Raw genomic sequence first — 21349 nt, 5'->3', positions numbered from 1 at the left:
AGGAGATTAATGGGAGAGAAAGTTGGATGTGTAGGTCAGAGCTTGACTTTGGAAAATCTTCAATGCCAAGAGGTAAAATTTTAAAATTTTCTTGTGGCATACAATGGGAATTCCTTGATGGCTTTTGGTAGAAGAATGGCATGCTCAGATTGGTATAGGAGGAGGATAATTTGCATTGCTGAAGGCTGGAATGGAGAAATGATAGATTGGAAGCAGGGAGACCAGTTAGGAGGCCATTACATTCATCTAAGAGACAATCAGTGAAGAATCAGGGAAGAACGTTTGGAGTTCAAATGGAGGAGAGAAGCAGACTTTGGGGATGGGAATACATCAGAGAGACAGACTCCATAGGCTTTGGCAAACAGACTAGATATGTGACATGAGGGAGAGATGGGATAGAAATTTTGCTTCAAGATTATGCCATTGGTAAGCTGGTGGTACTGTTAAGGGAGAAACCCAGGGATTCAGGAATCTCAAAACTAAAGTTGCCAGGGTAAGGTCACCTGGAATGAATTTTTGGACCCAAGAAATCTTTAAGTCAGGTTGGAAAAGTTTATTGTTACACTTTACAGTGGGCAAGAGTTCTTAGGGAACCTGCAATCTAAAAGGGGATACAGGCATATCTTATATAGGACAATTTGGTGTGAAACTTGTGCCAAATATGCTAATTACTTGCTTTGGGTGGGATTAGGGGGTGGTTAGTTTTTAAAGGAACGTGTACTTTTTGTATCTACTGGACAGGTATTTTACCCAGAGTTCATAGGGAAATAGCCGAAAGGGGTACTACCTGGAGGGATGTTTTTAGGCCTGAAACATCACTAAGTCAACTAATGGTCAGAGCCGACTGGAAATATTCAGGCTGCCTCTGTCGATGTCTCCTTAGACAAGATAAACGTAAGGGAGTATACACATGTGTAGGTGTAGGATACATGTGATAGGTCAGTAAGCAGTAAATATCCTTATGACCCAGTACACAGCCAGTTTAGCATGTACACAGGGAGTCCAGACCAATAAATTCTATAGGTATAACTGGCTACTGTGTCAGGAGGAGAGATAAATATTTTGTTAGGGCATGCTGCCCTTGAACTAGAAAGGAACTGCCTGAGACAGCATTTTGAAGCTAGGGAGAGATGTAATTTTAGAACTGGATGTGGTTTTAGAAATGGGGTCCAAGCACAGGCACCCAAGCAGAGGCTAAGGAGAAATGTAATGTTAGAATTAGGGTCCAAGCACAAGCACCCAAGAACCCCATCAGTACCAGCAATGTGAACAGTGTAGGTTGGCCTCTGGAAAGGCCATGTTTTCAGGAGATGATGTATTCATAGGTCACTGATTGAGAGCTCAATGTGTCCTCAGAGTCTTTCTAGTCCCATCTCCCTCATTCCAGAGATGAGGAAATTGAGGCCCAGAGATGATAAATGACTTTTCAAGGACACAAAGTTAGTAAGCTTCAAAGATGGTATTTGAACCCAGGGTCTCTAACGTTAAACCCTTTGATCCTGTTTTTGAAATCTGCATGTATGGGACCTTCAGATAATCCAAGGATAGAAAAGTATGCAGTTAGTAGAGGAGAGGAGCTCCAGGCAAAAGTTACTAATTAGATAAAGGAGTCATTGTCATAGGTATGACAGCTTAAGGCCTGGAACAAAGTTGAAACAACCCTCCCTAAGACAAATGACCTAAGGTCTAAGCCTCAGGCAGGGAGCACACAGATTCATGCATGGGAATGAGGCCTCCACAAATAAGGACCTCTACAAGTCCAGGGACAGTGTCTTCCCCACTGGCACATGAACCTAAGAGGCCTAAAAATAGCAGCACCTGTCCTGTGCCTCTCAGAGCCCCAGCCCTATTTCCAGCCTAGTAGCCTCCATCAAAGGGAGCCAATGCTATCAGGCTCCCTGTTCCCTCTCCCACCCCACCAGGTACCACCAATTCTTCAGAAGGGGCGAGTAAGCTAGCCTAGTTGAGGGAAGGAAATTTCCACAATTGGCCTGTTTTCTATGCTTTCTTTGGAACTTGCTTATTTTCTCCCCACTCCTTCCCCCTTTCCAGCTTCCTTTTGTGTTGAGTGTCCTCATTGGAAGGAAGTTCCTTGGGGGCAGAGCCTGTCTATTTCTGCTTCTAGTTGTATTCTCAGGACTTAAAAGCACATGGCCTGGCATGTAGTAAGCACTCAATAGGTACTCGCTGACTGACATCAGCCTATGGAGAAAAATATTCCAACAATTCTTTGGCGGTGGGTGTGGGGGTGGGGAGGGCAAAAATATTGCTATCCCTATGCTTCCCCACATACACAAAACCAAGAGAAAGAAGAAAAACAAGCCTGTTAGGAAATAAATGTAGTTGAGCAAAAAGGAATGCAGAGAGGGGCTTTCTCTGAAGTATTTCCCTTTCTATAGCTCCTGTCCCCTGCCTGTTAAGAGATTATTTTTTCTTCTGTATTATTTGCCCTCAGCAATTAGGTAAAATCCTTGAAAGGAGGGATGGTCTCATTTTGTGTCTTTGAATTCTCAAAGGAGAGTGCAGTGCCTTGGTCATGATTGGTGCTTATTAAATGTTTATTGAGCTGGGTTTCAGCTGTCAGCATGAAGTGCAGGGAGAGATAGTGGGAGGCAATTGTAAAGAAGGGGAGTAGAGATACAAGGGAAAATTTGGTGGTAGAAGTGTAGCTCCAGGAGTGACCTGAATTGTGAGCCCCAAACCACCTCATCCAAGGCCAGAGGGCTCTTAGGCTCAAGCACAGGGGTGAGGCAGGATGGGACACCTGTGAGAGAAGCCACACTCACAGTGAGGCCACAGCTGGCAAGTGTGATTCAATTTTAGAAATAAACCCAGGGAGCTGAGAAGTAGCTTTCAAAGCAATATTTATCAGTGATGGCATTATCTACAACTGTTGATGCTTTCAGTCTGAGGACTCCCCAAAGGCAACACCTGTTTGGCTCCTCAGATTGGGGGTTTGGGAAAGCAAATTCTTTGCCTCTCTTCCTATCCCAAAGGACCACGGAGGGTAGGCACTATGTTTCCCCATTAGAACAGGGACTCCCTGAGGACAGGACCATCTCTCCCCCCTGACTGTGGACTAACCCCATGAAGGTGGATCTCTCTGATCAAAAATATAATATAGCATTTAAAATTGCCAAAGTACTTCATATATGTTAATGTATTTTAACAATACAACCCTGTGGGGGTGCAATTACTATCCACATTTTACAGATAAGGAAACAGAGACAGAGAGGTAAGGGACTTGTTATGGAGTATCTAAGGCAGGGTTTGAACTCAGATCTTCCAGACTACAGGCCCTGCACTCTATTTTCTATACCATCTAACATATCTTTAATTCAACCAACAGCTACAAGTGCCAGCTGTGCCCATGGCACTGTGAGTCCCCACTCTGCAGCTCCCCAACAACACCTGACAGTGATGACAGTCAAGAGGTTTCCTGCTCTCACCACAGGCTCCATTTCACTTCCACTTTTACCCCTGCCAGGCAGGGGCAGGTTCTGCCTGGTGACAGATGTCCTCTCCGGGAGTGATAGGAGGGCAGGGTCTTGGCAGAGCCAATATCAAAGCAAGGAAGGCCTTGGGTATGAAGGAGTTTCTTTTCCTACAGAGGAACCATTAGGCAAAGGAGAGTATGGACTAGTAATTCTCCTCAGTGGGGTAATTCTGAGTTCTCTAAACAGAAACCTATTGAATAGGCTGATGAGCTGGAGAAGGAGGAGAGGTTCATTCTGGCTCCTTATTCTATTGCTGTTTGCTCTGAGGGAGATCCAGACAGGTGAGTCTGGGCAAGTTGGGGTGGAGGTGGGGTGTATGCACTCTGGGTTTGACATGGAAGGCTTGGTATGATGTGAGAAACACAAAAATGAACTAATGTCCTCACCTATTGTGGAGGAGACCCTGTCTGTCATCAGCCCTCTGGGAACTATCCATCTGATAGAGGAGACACTGATCATGACCTCAAGGAACTCCTAGTCTGATAGGGAGACTCAATTTAGACAGAGGAGATATACAGGAGCAGAGAAGCAAGAACCTAACCTGAAGCATCTGGATAGACCTATTACCTTATTTCTTGGGGATAAAATTAAAGTGACCCCAACCAATCTGAGTCAATCAGATAAATGTCTTCAGAGAAAGGGAAATTTTTACCTAAGACAGGGGTTGTGTCTTTCAAGGCAACATTCTAGTTTTTGTCCATTTTTCAGCAACAATTGACAGGGCTCAGTGAAGGACAGGGGCTGCAGCAGTCAGAGCAGTGGATATAATGGAGAAATGGGAGTTCTACATTTTTCTTTAGTGTGCTTAAATTTCAAAGATCTCTTGAGATTGGCTTGACTCATGCCCAGGGGAGAAGGGCAGGATGGGAGCTGTCCAGGCTGTCATACTTGAGGGGAGAGGGAAAGATCAAAACAGGCCCTTAGGCTGAACAAAGAGATGGGAAAGGGAAAACGAGGCTTTACCAATGTACCAACTTGAGGCTTGGGTCTGCAATGATACATATCATGTGTTGTTATAACATTGTCTCTGTATACACAAGTATGTTTTTTTTAAATTGATATGTGTTCTTTATGGAAGGCAGTAGGAAGTAATGGATAGAGAGCAGGCCTGTGAGTCAAGAAGTACTGACCTTCAGTGCTACCACTGATACATGTGAGCTGTGTGACTGTGGGCAAGTCATTGAACCTGCTAGTGCCCCAGGGCACTCTCTGATTGTAAGGTGAAGAGCAGGCATATTAGGAGCTGTCTTAGGTAGTTCGTTTGCTGATGAAATCACAGGTATGGCTGTTTTTTAAAAGTTGCATTTACCTTGGTCCAACATTGTATTGCATAAACCCACTACTTTTTGTCACAAAGATGTCTCCAATGTTTAACCAGGGCAGACTGAAGCAGGGATGTTTCATTGGAATCTCAGATAAGCCAGGGAGAAGCTAGGACAGGGCAGATTTTAGCTAAGACCCATGAATCCTAGAGAAAGTGACTCCTAGTAGCACAGGCTAATCCTGGTTGGGGCTTCTAGGGCTTCCATTGGTCAAAACTACTCCCTGATTACCTTCAAAAGGAAATGAGAAGTGAAGGGCATTTCCACTGATCTCAGCAATGTAGTCTATTAATTAGGTGTGGATTTATTTCATTGGTGATCTCATCATCTCACATGGATTCAATGATTATCTCTAAGCTGATGATTCTCAGAGCTACTATCAAGCCCTTACCTTTCCCTTGACCTCTTGTAACTCATCTCCAAAAGTCTCTTGGACATCTCCAACTGGCTGTGTAGAAGGCTTCTTAAAATCAACATGTCCAAAGCAGAATTCATTATCTTTTTCCCTAAAGTCTCCACCTTCCAACATCCATATCACTGTCTAGGACACCAGCATCTAACCCTCCCAAGCACTGTCCTCAACAGCTCACTCTCTCTCACTCCCCAGGACTACTGTCAGGTCCTGCCAATATTCCCTTCAGAACATTTCTTGCCTAGGCCCCTTCTCTCTTCTAACACTACCACCCCACTGATTGAGGCTTTCATCATTTCCACCAGGACTATTGTAGTAACATTCTTCTTCTCCCTGCTTCATATTTCTTCTGATTCCAGTCCATCCTCTCCACTCAGCTGCCAAACTAATCTTCCTAAAGCACCAATCTGGCCAGGTTGGCCCCTTAGTCAATAAATTCTAATGGCTCCCCACCCCCTCCTGGATCAGAGAGAACATCCCCCGTGTGGCATTTAGAGCCCTTTACAACACGGCCATCTGTTACTGACGCTCGTTCTTATGGATCCTTGATTTGTATTCAGGCCTGTGCCAGGTCCTGATTGGAAGGATGGCTGTCTGTACATTCTTTTTCTGGAATGCCCTCCTGGAAAGGATCTGGAATTCACCACCTTATGTATGTATAACAGTGATTACCCTGGCCCTACTTCTGGAAACCATCTCCAGGGTTCTCTAGTACCCTTAAAGCATTTGGGGGCTATCTGGGCTCTCTGCTAATGACTGCAGCCTCCACCAATGTTCTTCCTTCAGTTGGAGGGGGGACATTTCTGCAATCCAGTTACATGTAACTACTTAACACTCAGATTAGCTTTTCCCAAGGAATATTTACTTCAAAGGTATAACAAATAGACAAACATACACTTCAGCATGGGGAGCATAATTCTCCCTTGCACCACCTCATACTGGGGTGGGGATGGGGATTAAATTTATAGCTTAACTCAATTCCTATGTAGCCCAGTCCTAAATTCCGTATCCAAAGATGCCCTTGGGCTAGAGTCTGAAATACCTTGGCTTCTCAGAGCTTACATTCTGGGACTGGCTCAAAGTAATATTCAACCTGCAATGTTGTCTCTAAGATCATCATGGCTTTGTGCAGAGTCTGGTAGGTGAGACTTCTACCTCTTATACTTGAAACAGAGAGGACTGGAAAAAAAATAGAAATTCTAAGTCTGTTTTTCAAGGCCTTGGGTCCTAAAAGGTGAATGGATGACTTCTCCCTTCACCGGTTTAGTTAATTGTGTCCATACTGTGGGCGAACCTTCACCATCTCTGGATGCTAAGGAGCAAAAAGCACACAGGAAGGAGAGCAAGACTATCCCAGCCTGGCAGTTTGAACAACACAGCCTCTTCTAGCTACATGTTCCATCAAAGGAGGCTTCTCTCATTTATGTCATTAGGAAATGCAGGTTATCTTCTCCCAGACACAAGGTACCTCCTTCATGTCATCTGAGCCTGCTCCTAAATCCTGATTACATATATAAATGATGAAAAGTAGTGGTGGGAGGTGGATGGATGTGAGGAGATTCTGAGCTTCTGAGGTCCCCTCATATCTCACCTTCTTTTCCCTCTCTCCCATCTTGCCTTTCAGTCCACCACAAGAATGAAATAAAACATACTGCAGTGGGCACATCCCAAACTCTCTTTGACCTCATTATTGTGTCTTTCATTGATGACATCCCATGGGCTTCCTATTACAAATCCAAACACCAGGTAAAGGTGAAGGCAGCCTGGATGGCTGAGGCTGTGGGAACAAACTTCATCGAGGAGATACGACATTTGACGCTGAACAATGAGGGAGATTACCAGTTCCTTATCCAGTACTTGACAACAAATGACACCAAGACTGAGAGTAAGTCAGTACCACACATCCCTTGGCCCCATCCTTCCCTTCATCCTAACTCATCTCCTGTCAACCAAGCCTTGTGGAATAATCCCAAAGAATCTGCTTCATTGGAATGCCAATCCTGGGGCTCAGACCATTGTTCAATTTCATTCTGTAGGGAAAGGGCTGTGAAGGATGCAGTCCTGAACTACATCAGCTTCCCAAGACACCAAATTGTCCATTGAAATCAGTTCAGAGGGCTTCCCATTCAACCTTAGAGTTTTCACATTTTATTTCTTCCCAAGTTTCTTTAATCGTTGTGTGTGAACTGAAAATATTGAACATCTTAACCTTCCTTGGTCCCTGAATTCAGTGATCAGTTCCATTTGACTCCTTGGCTCCCAGACACCATCTTTCTTCTTCTTCTTGTTCTTCTTCTTTTTCTTGTTCTCCTTTCCCTCCTCCTCCTCCTCCTTCTTCTTCCCTTTCTCCTCCTCCTCCTTCACTTCCTCCTCTTCCTCCTTGCTATCTTCTTCCTCCTCTTCCTTCTTTTTCTCCTCTTCCTTGATCTCTCCCTCTTCCTGGCACCTGATCCTAATTTTGGCTTTCTTTTATTTAATCTCTCATTACTACTCATTCTAAACCACATAAATGTGCTTATTCTATGATCTACATATAAAAGAAAAGGCCACATATGTATTCAGAAAGAGTAAAGTAGGAAAAGATAAGGAGGAATCCATATAGAAGGCTGAATTATTTGTGACTCCCAGTCTCCTCGGTCTTTTAACAGTTCCCCTTCCTATCCCCTAGGATTCTTCTTGGATTCTGAGAATCAGGCCACCCTATAAAAACCAGAATATTTCTACCTCACATAATGCCAGCCCTAAAGTCCACAAAACAAATACCTTTTTCTTCTGCGACCCACAACAGGGTTTCTCTCTATACCCAATTTTCTCCCAGAGTATCTCATGTTTCTCCTCCCCACAGGTAATCACACATTGCAGATTCATTTTGATTGTGAATTAGATGGAGATATCCTGTTGAGTAGCCTTCTGAAGTATGGCTTGGATGGAGAAGATTTGATCCAGATAGAAGGTATAGAAGGACAATGGGTGGTCCTGAATCCTAGGGCTCATAGTTTAAAATTAATTTTGGAAAGTCCTATCTGGACTGAAATGAGAAAACATGAAAATAAGCAATATTGTGTTGGAGCAATGCAGAAAATCCTTCAGAAATCAAGCATGAAAGAAAATTGTGAGTACATTCCCCGCCCCCCATGCTTTACCAAGCCATCTCCTCCATCTTATTATGTAGTAGCTAAAGTCCTGGAAGTAAGAGGTAGAAGACATGGGATGCAGCTAACAATACAACAACACACTTACTAGAAATGTGAGGAATTATCTTTATTCATTTATTCAGATGATGGAAGTTCTACTCTGATACCTCAGTATGATATGGAGCTCACTGTAGATTCTTTAAGGTAGTGTTCCCCCTCCAATTTTTTTCAGTATTAGTATTAACCTTTATTTTACTTTTGTGAACATCCACCTTGCACACATTACAGTTGTGCTATTAGCAGTACTTCACTTGAAAAAAAATTCAGGTACTCCAGTGCATCTGTGATCCTCTCTATGTGGATTTCCCTTCCAATAACATGGCTCATACTCCCTCCATCATTGCCATCCTGAGCAATTCTTGTCTCTGTCCTTCCATAAATTTGCCACAGGAGGTCTTCCCCATATGCTTTGGCACTTCCTTGATTTCAATTTTAAAATTAATATTTGATTTGTTAATTAACATCAATACGTTTTCAGAGGACTGAAAATTTTTGACCTCAGGGAGAAATATAATATCTGTTTTATTTGACTTTTTCTCCTTTTTTAAATAGAATTTTTTAATGAAAAGAAATATATTTCTCTCTCTCACCTATCCCTTGCTGAGGTAGGAATACACATAGTCAAGCAAAACCCATTTTGTCATTGGCTGTGGTTAACAAATAGTCTCATCTGCACCTGAATCCATCCCCATTCTGTCAGGATGTGGGTAGCATGCTTCATTGTCAGTCCTGTGGAGTGTTGGATTGTCATAGCATTGGTTATAGTTCCTATAGCTTTCCAAGTCGCTTGTCTGGACTCTATTGATGTTACTGTGTAAATTATTCTTCCAGTTCTCATTCCATTCTTTTCCAGCCTTTAAAATCTTTATTTTTAAAAAGTTCATTCAAAAGTGTTTATTTTTATAAAATTTATGTTACAGTATAATTTGTTCTTGTGGTTTTGCTTACTGTATTTTTCATCAGTTCATACAAGTTTGTCTGTATTTCTGAAATCATGCATTTCCTCATTTCTTTCAGCACAATAATATTCCATCTCAGCCATAAACAACATTTTGTTCAGCCACTCCCCAATTAATCGGTATCCCTTCAGTTCCCACCTTTTGTCCACTACTTGTACATAACCGACCCCTTTCCTTTTTCTTTGTTCCCTTTAGGTGTAGGGCCAGGGGTGTTATAGTTGTGTCAAAGGGCATTCCCTCTCTAGAAGCCTTTTTGTACATAATTCCCAATGCTTTCCAGAATGGTTGTACTCATTACAGGTGCACCAACCATTTCACCACAGCCCCTCCAACATTTGCCATTTTCTACATCATGTTTGCCAATCTGATGCATGTGAGGAAGAATCTCAGAATTGATGCAATTAGCTTTTCTCTCATTATTCAGTTTTTGGAAATTTTCTCTATGTGGCTGTAGATAGACTTTCTTTCCTTGAGAACTGCCTTATGTCATTTATGAATTGGGAACTGGCTCTTATTGTATACAGTTAATTCCTATTATATCTTGGAAGTGAGGTCTCTAACACAAGCTTGTGGGAAACCTTTTCATCCTTTGCTTTCCCTTGACATCCAGGGAATACAAATGGAGCACCCCGACTAGCCATCTATGAATTCTGCCATTTTCCATGTACCAGACCATCATCTTTCCCACTCATATATTTACCTGATGTCATTCTTTATTCTCATTGTTCCTTGAAGCATGATATCAAAATGCTCCTATGAAGTCATTAGTGCTTATGAACGGATTTTTCTTTTGTGACAACACCATCACACCTATTTGAAAAGTCACACATGTTTGTGAACCATTGTTTATTGTATCTGTAGAAAATTTCTGCAGTGGAAAGAACATAGTGCTGAATTCCAGATCCGTTGTCCAATTTCTCTGGTCCTTAGGTTTCTCATCTATAAAACGTGGGTCTAAGTCTCTTCCTGCTTTACATAGATCATCGATTTAGTCCAACCCTCTCACATTACAGCGGAGGAAGTCATGTCCCAGAGATGTTAGGGGACTTGCTTAAACTCACAAGGGAAGTAAAGACCAGATTCAGGGCTTCTCATGAACTCCCAGTTGAGCTCTTCCCACTGCATCATACGGCCTCACGGTGTTGTGACTTGAGTCATTGTAGCAAATCATGGGATAGAATAAATCCCATAGAGAAGGTTTCTTGGAGTCTTGGCCCACAGGAGGGGAACTGCTGATAAAATACGGTAACAGAGAAGCTCAGGTTCTGATTTGTCCCACCAAGGAGAGGAAGCTTGAAACACAGACCTGAGGATACACTTTGGGGCTATGGCGAATGGCCCAGCCCGGGTAAGCTCTGATAGAATCATCATCGCGAAAGCAATATTGTATATAAAATTGAACGGAGAGTCTAAGGTTATGGCTGCTAGATCGAGCACCTAAGTGGTGCCGTGGATGGACCACCGCACCTGGGGTCAGGAAGGGTTTGAATCCATCCTGAGACTTAGAAGCCGCGTGACTCATGGCAAACCACTTGCCCTTATTCGCCTTATTTACCTCGTCTGTAAAACGGGCATAACAATAGTACCTTGCTTGCGGGGTTCTTGTGAGGCTCAATGAAATGATGTACGTAAAGTGCTTAGCACTGGGCTGGGCACGTAGAAAGCAGTATAAATGCTAACTCTTATTACTGATATTATCATTAAATAACCTCAGTTATTTCGTCGAAGTGTTTAATTATTAAAGAAATTGTGGTCTGACGTTCTCACAACAGCTGCTGCTTATCGCCGCTCGCAGTTGGTTTAATAGAAATAGACAATCACCGACTTGGCAAGTTGGTAAGAACACGACTTGTATGTGAAAAAGCCAGTCTTCTAAATGATGCCCAATGCACGTTCCTTTACTAACCCTGAGGCAATGAAATATATTGGGTGTAGAATGAGACACGTATGTGCATATGTATGTGTGTGTATTTGTGTGCGTGTGTATGTAAATGTATGTCTGTGTATACATACATATGCATATAATGTGTGTTTCTGTCAATTTATAAAAGGGAGATGGGGGTGCTGCAGAAGTGAACTCTTGCAGGCACTCCTAGATGAGGTCCCTGTAGTATTAGTTTTACCGAACTGTTTTGTGTGGTTATAACAGACCTCTCACAGAGGGGGAGTCATCTTCAATGTTTCTATACAACATATCAACAAAACATTAAACTACATACATATATATGAAAATAAAAGAAACAGAAGTTAAACTTTAAAAACAAAAATATAGCAACATCTGTATGAGAAAATAACTGCCTTTTCAAGAAAAAAGAAGTAAAACTGCTGCTTATTATCCCAGTTACATAATATGACAACATAAACTATCATGATATGGTTAAGCACTTTGTTAATGTGATGTAGAAATGTTAGAAAATAAAATACTAATGTCAAAAAGAAAATAAACCTGATATTTGCTGATCTCATTTTCATCTGAGGGCTCAAATGAGGGGGAACACCCTCCCTCACTAGGCATTCCATTCTGCTTTTTAATAGCTCAGCTTCAGAAACATCCAAAATGACAACATAACATAGTATAACAAAACATAAATAGCTGAAACAAAAGCAAAAATGGGTTCCCGTTGTGCCCAGAGCAGGGCATTGAATGTGAGGGGTGGCATTCAGAGAGGTTACTGATAGTGCTGGAGGAAGGAAAGACTTGAGGTTGCTCAATGAGGTGTAAGGGAGGCAGGGAGGATGAGGGGGCCAATGGATCCTAATTCACTTTGGGCATGTTGTCTTGCTTCTCTCTTGTCTTCTGCCTTCAGTACCACCCGAGGTCTATGTGTCCCGCCGAGATTTCCCCAATGGCACTATCAGATTCTCCTGTACAGCCACAGGCTTCTACCCACAATCTATCCTGCTCCACTGGAAGAAGGGGAGTGATGGTGCTATATGGGGGAAAGAAAGCTCCAGCGGCACCCTGCCTAATTCTGATGACACATTCTACCTCCAGATCTCCCTGGAGATCCAGCCAGGAGACACAGGGACAGATTATGCTTGTGTGGTAGATCACAGTCAGCTGGAGGCACCAGCTGTGTACTCTGGTGAGTGTCTCAGCCAGGCTACTTGGGCCCATCCCTTGAAGTCCAAGCCATGGGATTCTGTTGATTAATGCCCACATCCATCCCTGCCTGGTAAAGGGTCCAAGGGCAAAGCTCCCACTGGAATTCTCCCCATTGCATCATGGAGGAATCTCATTCCCTCGCTCCCCTTAATTTGCTGCCTCTTCTCCTTCTGTAGTCCCTGAGAAGCCCTCCAAGTGGAATCTGTGGGCTGTTGCTCTGAGCACCCTTCTAGCAGCCATCCTGATGATTAGCTGTTTTGTGATCTTCACCAAATGGAAGAAGAGAAGGTCAGGTGGGTTTTATTAGGTGAGAAGGAAAGGGATGGGAAGAAAACACAAAAGAGTAAAAGAAGGTGTTACTCTGGGGTTGATGTTAATGATTGTGTACTTTGTTAAAAGAATACCAGAAACAGAATCTCAGAGTAGGAAGGCACTTTCAATTACATCGAATCCGAACCTTAGGAGAGCATAATTTCTCTGTCCAACATTCCTAAGAAATGATCATATATCGTTGGATTGAAGACTTCAAGTGATGGGGAAATTACAACCTTAAGAATTATTTCTACTGATATATTTTTTGGAAAGGAAGTATGGCTTAGCAGATCAAGAAGACCTAGATGAAGTCCGACTTCTGACACAAGCTGGTTGTTCCTGGGCAAATCACTTAACCTCTCCACACCCTGGGCAACTCTTTGGTGCTCCAAGTTTCAGAGAAGGTGCTAACTTCTATGGGTAGAGAGAGGTTTCTCAGCTCTCTTTAGCAGAATGTCTGACACACAGCTGGCCTTTAATAAAGGCTCTTTGGAGACAAACTGACCTAGGAATTCCTCCTCCTATGAAATCACAAACACAGTCCCTATACTTTGTACATCAACCATATTTCCTACTTTATTCAACCTCAACTTTTTCCTAGAAATCTATCCCTTTTAATAAGGAATTAAATAGGAGGAGGGCCAAAATTGCACACTTTTGGACTTTTGGACAGTTCAGATTAATATCTTTTTTTCTTTCATATATACAGGCAGAATGTTTCTCTCTTTACCTTTCAGTCATCACCTGAACTTCCTTCCTCTGGGATCAAGTAGAATAATTTTAGTTCCTCTTTTGTACAGATGAAATTCAGAAACCTAGATGGTGTCATGGCCCAATTTCCTCCCAAGGATGCTTATTAGGGACTAGCTTCTGTTCCTCTCATTATTTTGGTCACTTAGTTCTGGACATGCTCCTGTTTCTTTTCTTTCCTAAAGCATAGCATCTCCAGAGAACACAACAGTTGAACTGTCTTCTTTCTGAGACAGTTCATCAGAGCTATTGCTGCTCTCATTCAGCATGTGGTGTCTCTATCCCTACATAGTAAGGTCCCTTTAGCTTTCTGGCTGCCATGTCACATTGTCGACTCTCACGGAGTTTCATCTCCACTAAAACCATCAGATTGTTTTTACACAAATTGTCATTGAGCTATAGTCCCCAACTCAGCCGCAGGATTTTACATTTATGTCTTTTAAATTCAATTCACTGACTTCTCTCCATTGTTCTTTCCCTTTACCCACTTTATGGATCCAGACTATGCTCTTTAGTACGTTAATTGTCCCTCCCAAATGTCTTTCATCTTTTAGACTTGAGAAATAGTCTATCTATGATTTCATGAAAGTCATTGATTGAAATCCTGAGCAGAAAGGAGTTCTAGATAGATCCCCATGCCATACACTTCAGTCATAGCCCACCACATCTTGTCACTGATCCCCTGAAAGATCAGATTCTGGGTCCAGGCTTTCAACGAGTTCTAAACTTAGCCAATCATAAAAGCCATAGCTCTGTCTTGCCTTGAAAGAGACCATGCAGGTCTTTGTCAAACGTGTTGTGAAATCTAGGTCTATGGGACAATTATCCCATCACTAAATGCAAATAAAATGACCTGTTTTCCTCAAAACCATGCTGGTGTCTCAGTGGTCTCTTGCAGTGCCTCCAGTTATCTTAGGAACTGAAAAGGAAGTTCCTCTGGACCAGGTGATATATATTCAGTCAGCACAGCTACAGCCTCTCCTTACTGTCTTTGGTTTAATTTCTCTATTATTCATGTTTGTTCTCATCACACATTATTATTTGTAGAAAAAAGGGAAACAAGAAAGAGCTGAGCAACAATGTCTTGTCTCTGTCATTAGTTAACACCCCATGTAGCCCAACCCTTGGCCCTATCCATTTCTTGTTTCTCATTGCCCCTCCCCAAATATAGTCTTTAAAACGTCACCCTTAGTGTTGTAATTAGCATAGAGCACATGTTTGAACTGATTATGGACTTCCGTGTTGTTGTCATTGGTTTCTTTAAGCACACTTTTGGGGATAAATTTTGATGTTCAGTCACATACATTTCCTAATGAATCTGGCTCCACTTCAGGAGGGCTATTCCTAATAACGAATTATAAACAGGAAAACAAAGTCAAGCGAGACTAGATCAAAGACAAACAAAATATTTCAAAAAGCCTTTTATTGTATGGAGTGTTTCACCCAAGAGTTCCCCCCAGCTCTCGAAAGCAAGGTGGAGCTTCTCATATCCTCTCTTTGGTGTTAGGGACATTCCATATTATTTTGCAGCTTCCATTTTAATTGTTTTATTTTGGTTCTTTCCATTTATATTCATATGAATTTTGCACATGGTTTTCCTGCTACTGACTTGCGTCAGCTCATATCTTCCTATGTTTTTCTGTATGTCTTATATTAAATTTCTTACAGCGAAACAACATTCCATAACATTAATATGCCACAGCTTGTCCGACCAGTCCCCCAAAGATTCACATCTACATTGTTTCCAGTTCTCTGATAGTACAAAAAATGCTGCTATGAATATTTTTGTGTATATGAGGTCTTTCTTTCTAATGAATAATGAGAGCTGAGGTTCATATCATACCGAGAATGTTCTAGGCACTGTACAAAGTGCTTGAGAAACATTTTTTTCATTTTATCCTCACAACAACCCTGAGAGGTAGGTACTGTTACTGCCCCTCCTTCACAGATGAGAACACTGAGGCAAATAGAGGCTAGATGACTTACTCAGGGTCACGTAGCTACTAAGTCTGCGAGGCCGTATTTGAATTCAGGGCTTCCTGATTCCATGCCCAGCACTCAGTGAACTATGCTGCCACCTAGATTCCCTTTCTGACATTGACCTTTGTGGTATCTGCCTAGCCTTGGAGTCTCTGGGGCAAGGGTATGGACATATTAGTCAGTTTCTTCTCATAATTCCAAATCGCTTTGAAGAATGTTTGTAACAATTTGGAGCTTCACCAGCCATATATTAGTGTGTTCATCTTTCTACTACCTCTCCAAATGCAACATTTTGTTATTGTTTTGTAATTTGGTGAAGAGGAAATGACAACTCAGAATTGTTTGTATTTGTGTTGCTCTATTAGTTATTTGGAATATTCTGTCATATAGTTGTTAATAGATGGCCTCTTTTTAAAGAACTGTTCATGTCCTTTGACCATATATCTTTTGGGGAATGGCTTTTGTACATGTCTATGCATCTTAGACATCTGACCCTTGTAAGAAATATTTGGTCTAAGGATATTTTCCAGTCAACCACTTCCTTTCATTGGCTATTTGACTTTATTTTCTTCACACTTTTCAATTTCATGTAATTGAAAAATATCATTTTTCTCTTATGCAAACTTTTATGTGCCTCTTTTTCTCTTATGAATTCAAACTCTAGACATAATTTTAAAAGTAAACCAATTTAATTCTCTTCTAATTATCTGTGGTATGATCTTTAATATTCAGGTCAGATATCTGTTTTGTTTCTTGTGATATATAGTGTAAGATATTGGTTTAAACCTAATTTCTGCCAGACTTCCTCCTAGATTTCCGGGCACCTGTCATTATTCTCATTTGCTGGGTTTTTGTCTTCATCCTCTATTACCTGCGTTGTTCAACTTCTGTTCATGTCTTTAACAAATCCAAGTTGGTGAATTTTCTGAACATCTACTTTGTCTATTTAAACTATTTTCCCTTTTTCCTTCTCATCAGAATTGTTCTTCTTTGTGACCTCAAAAATTCACTCTTGAGAACTGTGTGACCCATGTGGGTAGTCTTCCTTTCCCAGAATTTTAGTTTATGTGATTCAGATCATCCTCAGAATATTTTGTAATCTTCACTCCCCAAATATTGGGCACAGGTTCTACTGTGCCTAAGTCTTCTTGTCTCTATCACAAACTCTAAGATGGCACGAGCACTGATGAACAAATTCTCCCCATTTTCCATGACACCACCCAAATACTCTCTTTGGTAACATTCAAATTAGAATATCCTCATGTTGACTTCTTCACTATTTGGATGATAAAATCATTATTAAGAAAAGTCAAGAAATTATTAGTTGCTCTTCTTTTGGCAGAAAAACCCAGGTAATTAAAACTCCTCATTACTTTTTTATGCCTTTGGTTTTTTAGCTTTTAATATGCTACCTGAACTTCTCTTTCCATCCAAGTAGTCTGGCATGTACTCTGGTGACAAAAATAACTTTGTTTATCCCCCTCAACTGTCATCTATATGTTCTGCACCATGCTTACTCTTTCTGGTTTTGGATTTTCTTTGATAAACACATCTTCCTAATATACATGACTATCCTGGAAATCTCCCATCACCTCCTACACACTTTATCTTGACTATTTAAAAAAAAGTAGATATGCCTTTGTGCTGTCATACTGGAGGGATCTCATCTCCCCAAGTATCAGAGATAAAGTCAAAATTTCATTCCTGACTTAGGATCTCTAATTCCTCTTGCTTATCTGCCATATATTTCCCATTTCTTCCTTGTGAAAGAAATTGAAGAAAACAGTGGCACAGCTGGTACCTTCATCACTGCTGGTAACAAAGACAAGGGCCAAACAAGAGAAAAGAAGCTTTGGGGCAGGATTATCTAGTTAAGAAGATGGCATCTGGAAATACTAGAAGTTCTGGACTGTGGCATGAAACATAAGAATGAGAGGCTTGTTGCAGAATTTTTCAGGGCCCTCACTATCCACTATATAAGAAAGCCAACACAGCACACAAACAGGTACATGTCAATTTATTTCTCCATCCAAGAGTGTCATTATATGATGGACGTATTTGTGTCAAAGTTCCACAGATGACACACATAACACGTTTACACAGGTACATATATTTTTATATAAACATGTGCACATGTGTGTACACAGATGTCCATCCACATATATGTATATGCCCTCCTCTTGAGTTATATGACCCAGAGAGTTAGGGAAAGATCAGGTGGGGCACGAAGGTAGGAAAAGGTACTTTTAAGAGATACTTAAATTATTACAAAGAAAGAATGTTACTTACACTGGACCAATGGATACTGTACCTTCTTCAATAGTTAATCAACATTTATTAAGCCCCTACTACATGCTTTACTGGATACTATAAAAGGAAAGGAATGGGTTCCTGGTTCTATTCCAAGTCCAGTGAGTTCTTTTTAATTACAAGTGGATTAGGGGAAGGGAAACAGCAAAGGAGATGTTCAGGTTCAGGACATGCCAAAGAGACATAAAGCGTGGAGGAGGGGGCAAAGAAACATAATAACCAATGAAGGACAAAATGGAGTCAGTTATGTTTTCCCAAAAGTCCCTTTTTGACAAGCTTCTGGCCAGGCATAGAGTGCGCATAAACAACTCGGAGGTGCAGTGGATAGAACACTTGGCCTGAAATCAGGAAGACTTGAATTCACAGCTATCCTCCGATGCTTATTGTCTGAGTGACCCAGGGAAAGTCACTTAGCCTCTATTTGCCTCAGTTTCCTCAACTGCAGAATGGAGATAATAACAGCACCTACCCTGTGGGGTTATTGTGAGGATCAATCAAGATAATATTTGTTAAGTGCTCAGCGCAGTGCCTGGCATGCAGTAGGCGCAATATAGATGCTATTCCCTCCTTCCCATTTAACTGCTCCTAGCCTCAGTTTCCTCAATTGTAAAAAGAGGAAAATAATAATAGCTCTAAATGATTCCTCTCTTTCCCTTTTCCCCTTGACCAAGGATGGTAAAAATGTTTATGCACCTGGAGTTGTATAAATGCCATAAAAAGAATTTGAAATTGAAGAGAAAGGGGAGAGAACAAGCTGGCTCTGTAAAGCTGTGAATGTAGATTCCATTAAAATGTACAAGAGAAGGAGGAGGAAGAGGAAGTGTTAGAGGCAGCAGCAAATAACTCATCTGAAAAAGGTCGGAGCATTTTCATGGTTTGGAAAGCTTAGGTGAGTGCAATATGGCCCCCAAAATTCAAATAAGACATTCGTTGCAATAAAAGAGACATGGAGACTTAGCTGGCAGGGGTGACAACGTGATGATGAAGGTGATTTTTCCCAGGGTGAGGCTCAGCCATCGTAAGGCAGCTGGGATGGCCCTGCCCAGTTCCCCACATGTCCGGAAACTTGCCTGCACAACTTGTGGTAATGGTGTTTTTCTTTGCCCTCTCCCTGTGTGCTTGGGAAAATTAAATAAAGATCAATCAAAGATGAATGGTTTCCAGGAATAAGAAGGTGCTCATCCAGCTCTATTCTGGCCTCCATTAGGGCCCATCTGGAGCCTTCTGTTCATTTCTGGGAACATTGCAGGAGACAGAGGGGCTGAAGGTTTTACATTAGGAGGGGGGTTGAAGGAACCCTGAATGCTTAACCTGAAAGACTCATACTGAGTGTGTAAGTCAAGGGGATGGTAGGAAAATGACAGAGGCCTTCAGGAGCCATGATGTGGAAAAAGGAGGAAGGAATGGGAATACAATTTATTATGTACCCACTATGCTTCAGGCATTGCACTGAGCCACTTTACAAACATCATCACATTTGATCCTCACAGCAACCTCGGGAGGGTGGAGTAGACACTATTTTGATCCCCATTTCATAAATGAAGAAACTGAGGAAGGCCTAAGGTTACACAGCTAATAAGTATATGAGGGTGGCTTTGAACTTAGATCTTCCTGATTTCAAGCCCAATGTTTTATCGAGTCAGCCATCTGCTGCATCAAGCAGGAAAAGAGGAAACAGACTGCTTCTGTTTGGGCCCAGAAGGTAGAATGAGGGACAAGAGACAGACGTTTCAAAGAGATAAGTTTAGGCACAATGTAAGGTGAAATTTTCCAATAATTACAGCTCTCTTCAGTGATGATGGCAGCCTTGGGAGGCAGTGAGTTGGTTCCCTTCCATGGCAGTTCTTCAAGCATAGAATGGCTGGCCAGTTATGGAGGGGACCCTCGTTCATGTCTGAATGGGCCAAGATGGCAACTGAAGTCCCTTCACACTCTGGAATCCTGTGAATCTGTGACCAGTCATGGTTTCTGAGAACGGGGACATCTTCTGTGACTTTCCTCTTGTGATTTATGCACGAACTGAGAATAGGTTACAGAGGATAGTCATGCCAAAGGGGCATGAACTGAGATGGTACAGAATCAAGGCTGCTGAGCAATGCAGAGCCCTCAGGCAAGTTACCAGAGGGAAGGTGGAATCTGTGTCTTTGAAACTAATTCTTGAATCTTATCTCATTCCCTTTCTTTACCTCTTCCATTGGGATGGGAAGGAAGAAATGGACATGGGAATCATGGAATAAGCTTAACCCAGGAATCTTTTTCACAGGGACAACTTCAGAAGCTCAACTGGAAGGACCTTTTCGTTCTTCTGTTACTTCTCCTGTTATTCGTCTTCAGTGAAAGAATTGACCCAGACACCCTGACACCAAGACCGTTGCCATCTTCCCTCGCAGCCACCACATATTCATCAGAGGGGTCATATGTTGCAGATCTAACCATATCCTAATTCTATGTCTAACTGGCCTATATAGGAGACAGGTATGGGATGGGGCATCCAATGAACCTCCAGTAAACGTGAGGAACACAATTCACAGTCCTTTGGCAATTCAAAGAATGAGATACACGTCGCAAGTAGTTGAGTTTATGTGATGGAGAATGTAGAGAACAACGAAATGCCTGAGTCTGTGGAGAATGAGACTTTCAGAAGTGAAAATATTGATACATTTGCATGAAAGAAGAAGCTTAGTTTTTTTTTTTTGTTGTAGAAGGAAATATAAGGGATTTTCTTCCTCTCCTTCTTCACTGTAAGCAAGTACTTTGGAAGGTATTTCTGAGAAGTCTCCAGACAATATCAACCACTGTCTCCTCTGGGAGCCCTTGTGAGAGGAAAAGTCATTGGTTATAAGCCCCTGCCCCTCCTGAGTCTCTCCCAGCAGGATGGACTTTCCTCTTTGGTTGGATTTGGGGTTTCTTTTAAATAGATTTGTATTGATATTGTTTGCATGTCACATGGCCCAAATTTCTCCCCTTATGTTTCCCCTCTGCCTCAGAGAGCCATCCCTCATAACAAAGGTTGGGTTTTAGTTTTTAGGGAAAAAATAAAGGGGAAGAAAAGAAAAAATTCAGCCAAACTGATTAATACATTGAATTAAAATTGGACAGTATATGAAAAATTTCCCACTCATGGACACCCTCACTTCTGCAAAATAGTGGTGGAGCTATCTCCTCATTTATCTCCTTTGTGGATATGCATGTTCTTTTTAATTCTGAAATCTTCTTTTTTAAATTTTTGCCACTTTATAATGCTAGCATTTCTTTTTCTTTTTCTCTTATGTAAGTCTTGCTTATTTAGATTTGTTTCTTGGCTGCATTAGATTGTAGCTTTTTGGTTATTTTTCTTTCCATGTTCATCATTGTAGTCTCCATGTATATTGTTCTCCTGCTCTGTTTACTACACTTTGCATCAGTCCATATGAGTTTTTCTATGCTTCTCTGTACCCATCATGTTAATCAGTTCTTACAGCAAAGAATAATTTGTTCAGCTAGTTACCATTTGATGGGTTACTTTGT

The 21349-nt window shown here is 41.6% G+C and overlaps 1 protein-coding gene and 1 non-coding gene across 2 annotated transcripts; both read left to right on the top strand.

Annotated features, from left to right (window-relative positions):
• Positions 1-3420: 3420 nt before the first annotated feature.
• Positions 3421-20372, top strand: LOC118842839 (hereditary hemochromatosis protein homolog). The gene is made up of 6 exons (XM_036750145.1): positions 3421-3778; positions 6856-7116; positions 8077-8343; positions 12192-12470; positions 12667-12783; positions 20106-20372. Exons 1-6 carry the CDS (start codon positions 3421-3423, stop codon positions 20177-20179), a joined length of 1356 nt encoding a protein of 451 aa, XP_036606040.1. The 3' UTR covers positions 20180-20372.
• On the top strand, positions 18793-18952 carry LOC118845224. The gene has a single exon (XR_005010084.1). It is a non-coding gene; the product is annotated as a U1 spliceosomal RNA (small nuclear RNA).
• Positions 20373-21349: the final 977 nt, after the last annotated feature.

This window comes from Trichosurus vulpecula, chromosome 3, assembly GCF_011100635.1.
Source record: "Trichosurus vulpecula isolate mTriVul1 chromosome 3, mTriVul1.pri, whole genome shotgun sequence".
NCBI lineage: Eukaryota > Metazoa > Chordata > Mammalia > Diprotodontia > Phalangeridae > Trichosurus > Trichosurus vulpecula.
Note: the sequence above shows the minus strand (reverse complement) of the source record. Positions and strands in the feature narration are given on the sequence as shown.

Bases quoted from the DNA above. Each gene is read 5' to 3' on its own strand.
- LOC118842839 (XM_036750145.1), top strand. From the start codon at position 3,421: ATGACAGTCAAGAGGTTTCCTGCTCTCACCACAGGCTCCATTTCACTT. The intron at 3,779-6,855 runs GTGAGTCTGGGC...CTTGCCTTTCAG, and splicing joins TCTGAGGGAGATCCAGACAG to TCCACCACAAGAATGAAATA. The intron at 8,344-12,191 runs GTGAGTACATTC...TTCTGCCTTCAG, and splicing joins ATCAAGCATGAAAGAAAATT to TACCACCCGAGGTCTATGTG.